Raw genomic sequence first — 7,458 nt, forward strand, 5'->3', positions numbered from 1 at the left:
ACAGATCTACAAATAAAAAGAAATTTGTCAGAAACATAATGAAGATGAGAAGAATGCTAGACTACTTTGGTCAGTTGCTGAATGTGCCCTGCCAACACACCAGCACTCATATTGGGGCTAATTGTGGGATGGAAATAATCCAACAGAAGACACAAAAGCATATAACTGGAGCAATGTATGCTGGCATGGTACAGTGGCACTGAACTCCTCCAAAGGTTTCCCCGAATGTGTTAAGAAGCAAAATCAGGAGTCAAATCCAATAAGTCATTATTCAAAACAACTAAAACAATGGCTGTTTTAGTTGAATTGAATGAGTCCAATCTCAAGATGGACTCCAGTGCCAAGCATGCCACCAGCATGTATTAGGAAAGCCAAGAAGAGGAAATCAAAGCTGTGAATGTTCTTCTTTATTATTTGTTTAACACAATAGACGCCTTGCAGTTTCTTTACTGTTTGAATTTTGACCTCAAATGCTTTTTGTAAATTTAACAAAATATCATGTACACATTTGTTTGCACAAAATACACAGTGGCACACATAAATATACAAAAAAACTAATAACATAAATCATTAGTAATAAGATATCATCATAGTTCTTATTCAACATGGTTATTCGGAAATAATGTGATAATGCATAGTAATTCTCAAATGTAAATGAGCATAATATAATCAGACCCATGATGGCAAAATATAAATAAAAAACACACATATTTGTTTTTCTTTTATCTCTGCCTTTGTGTCTTCTCTTCTCTCTCTATCTTCCTCTTTCTCTGTTATACTTGGTCTAAAGTAAACTCAGCACTTGGCTGCAGCAGCATTATGAAGTCTCTCATACCAAGCGCTGAACCCAGTACTGGATCCACAATAAAAGGGTCTTCCTGTAGTTGTCAACTCTATCTGAATATAGAGGTGTTCTTGTTTGAATTGGGACTTATTGGCCATATTTTACATATTCTTTATTGTGGGTTCTTCAAATATTTCAGGAGGTTCAGTGTAAAACAAGCATAAAATAAAATATAGCAGAAAATTCACCTCTGTAGCTTAAAGGTCATAGTAATTACATGAAGTTGTAGGTAATCTTAAGACAAAAAAAAAATGTTAGCATCAAAGTGAAAAATGCTTCCTTTGACACTTAGATAGACTGCAGCTGTAGGTGTTCCACATTTTATATGACACAGAACAATATAAATCTTTGAAGCTAGTGAAAAAGCAAGAAAAACTTTTTAACAGAACAATATTATGCTATGGAATTTGAATGTACCAGAGAAGACAGAGATTCTAATTGCAGCCCAGCCAACAGTTTTGTTATGGATTCCTTTACAAAGCTTTCTTTCTTTAGAGCTAATTACTATATCAAACAATGAAGTGAAAAACACCTGTCATTCCTACCCAAAGGAATCCTGTAAAGATCAGGGGAAAACATAAATCTGAAAATCTTAGTAATACAACATGCAAACATATGGACTAAACTAATAAAACTAGTATAATTACAAGATTACATTCTCAAAGCCTTTAAAGTAAACAGGTGGGTAAGAATAGTTGCAAGATGCCAAGTTGAGCATTTTGTGTTTTCTTATAGGTGTTCCTAAGCGTAACACCTAAAAACAAATTACAGAGTTAAAATATGGAGCACACACAGTGAGTTGATACAAATGGACTTAATATCAGGAAACAACTTGAATATAAAGAAGGAATAAATGTGCTTCTCAAATTTATGTAGGGATATGTTAAACTACAGACAGATGAAAGGAATGATTTTATGATGAAAAATTGAGAGGGGGATCTACTAATTTATGCTATTCTTGCAATTAACCTCTTCAACATACTAATCCCTAAGCTCTTCTGTAAATGTATGGCTTCTATGCTCTGATATGAAGATATCTTACCTGATTGGCTGTTTTTAATTATATTGTAATTGCAACTGATTCTTGCATCTACCCTACCAGTTCTCTGTAAGTCATTCACTCACTATTTATGTTCTATAAGTTCTGTAAACAGAAACGATGCTTGATGCCCATAGTCTTTTTATGATATTTCTAGAATATAGGGGTAGATTTTCTGGTGATTAGCATCGAGAACATCAAAGCTACTAGAAGATTAACCTGTAATGAGATCAAGTGAAAAGCATTACCTCAAAAATAAAATTCCTGTCAGTTGTGATACATAGCATACGTGATTTAAATAATTCTACAGAGAAGAAGGAAAGGGTGCTTGGACGGTTGCCAAAACCAGATGTAGATCTCCATTGGTTTTCTAACTATTGTGCTAGGAAGTGGTGGAAGGAGTTATAAGACCAAGAAAAGTTCACAGAGATCATATAATAGATACAAAGGAGGCTTCCAAAAGGTCGGGTTAAAACACCTTTCTAAGGTCTTTGCAGACTCCGCTATCCCCTGTTGCCTCTTCCCGCAGCCATGGTCAACCCCATGATGTTCTTAGACATTACAGCCGATGCCGAGGCCTTGGCCCGCATCTCTTTCGAACTATTTGCAAACAAAGTTCCAAAGAAATTTTCATGCTCTGAGCAATGGAAAAAAAGGATTTAGATACAAGGGTTTCTCCTTTCACAGAATTATCCCAGGATTCATGTGCCAGGGTGTTGACTTCACAAGCCATTACGGCCCTGGCGGCAGGTCCATCTACGGAGAGAAATTTGAGAATCAGAACTTCATCTTAAAGTGTACAGGTCCTAGCATCTTGCCCATGGCAAATGCTGGACCAAACACAAATGGTTCCCAGTATTTTATCTGCACTACCAAGACTGAGTGGCTAGATGGCAAACATGTGGTTTTGGGGAAGGTGAAAGAAGGCACGAACATTGTGGAAGCCATGGAGCATTTCCAGTCCAAGAATGGCAAGACCAGCAAGAAGATCACCATTTCTGATTGTGGACAACTCTAATTCTTTTGACTTGCGGGCTTCTTACCTACCAGACTATTCCTTCTGTAGCTCATGAGAGCATTCCCACCCCATCCGCTCACAATGCCCTGTAATCTCTCACTGAAGTTCTTTGTGTTCCGTATTTTCCACATTCCCCTCCAAGTCTAGCTGAAATGCCGAGTTAAGTTTAGGATTATGAAATAGAACCCAAATAAGAAAAAAAAAAAAAAAAACCTTTTTAAGGTTTTCACATGGTTTAGCACAGAATGAGAAAATATAGTTCAGGAATTAGCAGAAACATCCTGGAAAAGCTTGTTAGTATAGAGGCAACATTTTTATCTATCACTAAGTCAGTGAATATGTAAGCACAAGAGTGTAGGGATGTGGTTCAGTGGGGCACTATTTTCTTAGCATACAGGAAGTCCAATGGTTAATAACCAGCACTGCCACAGAGGCATGAACAGGGTATGCTTGTAATCCAGCTCTTAGAGGTAGAGACAAGAGAGAGAAAAGTTCAAGTCATAGTCAGCTACACAACAAGTTCCAGGAAGAGAGAAAAAAAAGAAACAGAGGAAGGGGTAAATAGATGTGATCAATTGATTCATTTTTTTAAACAAAAAAGCAATCCCCAATGAAAATTATCCTGGGAATGGTGCTCATTGAACACTTGTGTGGCTGGGAGGGAATTAGAAAGATAGAGTGGGCTTGACATATTATTGCTTCCACTTCCTTTCAAATTAAACCTTCTTTGACACCTTCTTTGCTCAGATATTTAAATATAAGTGAAATCTTGTAAAATTTGGGTAAGATTTATTCAAACATTTTCACTACATAGAAATGTTACCCACCCAAAACCATGTGCTTCATATGGGGGAGTATATATGTATAATGAAAGACTAACCAATGCATAGGTCCAGACTAAGGTTTTAACCACAAACATGATGAAGATGATGTCCTTGAGAGAGGTAGTGGGCCAGGGTTACCTAGTAGAGGGTGAATGCTTCTTCTATATCCACATGCAAACACTGAGTATTCTGTCAGATTAGAGTCTACATTTGGTCATTCTAAAGATAACCTGCAAGTTTTATGAAAATCCACGTAAAGGTTTTTATTTTGTACAACAATGACAGACAGAACTATGATCACATTTCTATGGAGTTGTTTTCCAGTTTAAAGCATAATACTACATTTATCTTCAGAATAACTAGTCCTTAATCACTTGCCTTGAGTAAGTCCACAGTTTAATATAACTCCACAGCAAGGTGTGTTAGCCTTCTGAGGCCACATGCGAATCTGTTTCCCAGCCCTTCACTCTAATGGACTTCTACTGGCCTTCCTCAGCTCCTCACTATAGACAAAGTGAAGTAGGCAACAGGGAAAACCCAGATCATTAGGACCCAATGTGCTGTACATAGAACTAAATTAAAGAGTCGCACCTCATCGAGCTCAAGAGCCCACCATAACAGATACCAATGCACAAGGGCCATTCTTTCAGCGGAGGAGAACACTGTCTCCTGGGTTCTAACTGTACATAGGATTACCTCCTTCTTTGATGTTTTGGGTCAATTCACAAGGTCATCAGAGTTTTTCAAAGGTTATATTGCTGAGTTTTATACAGCTAAACTGGGATTTGGCTGTTCAGTGTATGTTAGCATATTTCTTGCCATTTTTCACCCAAATTCGAACAGTGCAGGTCTGGGCGTAGACTGTAAAACCAGGAAGGCAATGTGGGACTAAGAAACAGGAGCGAATCAGGGTGTTCAGAGAGATGTTAACTGGAACTTGTCCAGGTTTTACTCAGTTCTTAAAATAAATTCTTGCCATTAAAGTTCTGGAAAATGAGAAAGTGCTTTTTATTTTTCCTTGATAGCTATTCACAGAAAGGCAATAATTATGGTCACTGAAAATAATAAACATACTCAGGAAGAAAATGACTGGCTGGAGTTTTTAGATAAGCATTAAAAAAGAAAAGCTCTCAGATCACATCAGAAGAAAATGCAAGAAAGTGGAGATGCTTTTAAAAGAAAAAAAAGCTTGAAAGCAGTGACTGTCTTCATGGACACTTACATCTAAGTTAAATTTATCCATAACTGACACAAAACTATACATGCCCTTGACATACTATGTCATGCTTTGTAGTGTATATGCATTTGGTATTATTCAAACAAGAGTAAATGCATATATCTCCTCAAATATTTAATAATATTTCAAATTTTGAGATGTGATATCATGATTTATAAAGTCCATTTGTTCTCCAACTCACTAAGTAGCCTGGATCCAGTCTTGACTCTCAACATCCTACTTCTGTCTCCCTCTGAGATCCTGGGATTATAGATGTGTGCCACACAGTTGGGCATTATCATTTTGTAATTTTGAAAAGAGGCAAAAACATTTTATCTGAATTTTCTAAATATACAGTACAGTATCATTATCTTGTTTTAACTTGCCTATATGTAGCAAGAGAGGTATATGATGAGCTCAAACAGAAGGGGTCACTGGATCACCTGGAGCTGGCTGCCCAGTGTGCTGGGAATTGCAAATGGAGTGAGATACCTATGTACCATGGGTGTAAGTTTTGACATTGATTTTGTTTGCTTTGATTATGCATCCAAGGTTAGGATAAATGACTCATGTTGGCTACTTTTGTGATTTTCTGAGGAACCCCCAATCTGTTTTCTATAGTGGTTGTACTAATTTCATTTTATTTACAATGGGAAAAGATTCTATTTACATGATTTGTTGGTTTTAGTCATTCTGATCCTGGAGTGTGATATGGAGTTAACTTTTGAATGAGGAATTAATCTTTTTTTCATTTTCACATTACGCTATATAGTATTTCCTCTAGTTGAAACAGTCCCTTCTGTAGGAATCAATTAATTAATTTTATTAAATTTTATTAAAATAGAGTTTTCTCTCATACAACACATCCCGACTATTATTTCCCCCCTCCACTCCTCCTAGATCCACTCCCACATTCATTTACTTTTCAGAAAGAACAGGCCTCCAAGAGACAAAAACCAAACAGGGAAAACCAAGAGACAAAAAGACACAGCAAAGGCCCTCATATTGAATCTGGACAAGGAAACCTAATAGGAGGAAACGAGTCCTAAGAGCAGACAAAGGAGTCAGAGATACACCAGTTCTCACTGTTAGGAACTCCACAAATTCATCAGGCTAACAGCCATAATGCATACATGCGGAACCTGGTAAAGACCATGCAGGTTTCATGCTTGCTGCTTTAATCTCTATGAGCCCAAATGAGCCCTTCTTACTTGGTTACATGTGGGGGAATGTCTTTAAGAATTAGCAACTTCTAAAACAAGGTTCATCAGTGATAAGAAAGTAAATTACTCCTAAGACTGAGGGAGGAAGAAAGGGAAGGAGGAAGGGAGAGAGGCTTTCTGTGATATGCAAAAATACAGAAGCTGCTGGCTAGAGGTATCAATGACATTGCTTCTCCTTCTGCTCTGGTGGCCTGTACTTCTATCCCCTCTACCCTGCATCCTAGGCATTCTCCAGTCTGTTCCCTTGGCTTTCTGATAATATTTTTTCAATAGGAAGCACATTCTTGATTAACTTTGGGGATAAATAAGAGATTATTTTTCAACTTTTCTAACACTACAAATAATGAAGGACAATACTTCCTTTGTAAGGGAAAATCTTGTCCTCTGATGTTCAGACCATGTATGTTTCCCTGTTTTATATACAATAAACTCATGGGTAAAATGGCTTTGGGATCAGCAATTGCAGTAGCTAGGCTCTTTTTCTTTCTTTCTTCTGTCTTTTAAAATTTATTCTCTGAAACTTTTATATATGTATGTTGCCTAATTGATTATATGCATTTCTCACTCTCCCATCCCAACAACCCCTAACCACCCCAGCACACCTGCCTCCCTCCTACTTTCACATTCTTTAAAAGAAATAGTAACCCACTGAGTCACTGGTGTTTTATATATGTATATGAGTATTTGCTAGTCACTGGGGAATTGGAAAAGAATCAGTGGCCATATTCCCAAATATTGAAAAAAGAGTACTACAAATGAATCTTGAACTGACCAAGACATTTCTTCAATACTGGGCAGTTTTACTAGTGCTAGAAAGCAGGATAAAAGCTCCTGGGGTAATATATAATAATAATAATAATAATAATAATAATAATAATAATAATAATAATAAAGTCTACATGGCATAATACTTACCTGCCAGATAAAATGTGCCCACTGGTAAAATAGTGACATGACTGCTAATTGTAACATTCCACATTCCATCTCTTTCTTTCTGGATGGTGGGACTGTTCTATAGGATCAAATTCATATCTTATACGTTATTATTTTTTCCATGTTTTAATTTTTTATTTCATTTTACATTCCAACCACAATTTTCCCTCCCACCCTTCTGCCCACTCCCCCTTAGCTCTTCCCACCCCCTCACTTTCTCCTACCCTTCCTCACCTCCCACCTAGCCCACCCCCACTGCACTCCTCCTTACAGGTAAGGGCTCCCATGAGGAGTCAACATAGTCAATTAGGTTTAAGCAGGGCTGCACCCCTCTCCCATGCATTAAAACTGAGCATGGCAT

At 37.3% G+C, this 7,458-nt stretch overlaps 1 protein-coding gene across 1 annotated transcript; it reads left to right on the forward strand.

Annotated features, from left to right (window-relative positions):
• Nucleotides 1–2,414: 2,414 nt before the first annotated feature.
• LOC100756085 (peptidyl-prolyl cis-trans isomerase A) lies at nucleotides 2,415–2,901 on the forward strand. The gene is given in 2 exon segments (XM_027402854.2): nucleotides 2,415–2,506; nucleotides 2,508–2,901. Coding segments are annotated over 2 exon segments (486 nt in total).
• Nucleotides 2,902–7,458: the final 4,557 nt, after the last annotated feature.

Source organism: Cricetulus griseus, chromosome 2, assembly GCF_003668045.3.
Source record: "Cricetulus griseus strain 17A/GY chromosome 2, alternate assembly CriGri-PICRH-1.0, whole genome shotgun sequence".
Taxonomy (NCBI): domain Eukaryota; kingdom Metazoa; phylum Chordata; class Mammalia; order Rodentia; family Cricetidae; genus Cricetulus; species Cricetulus griseus.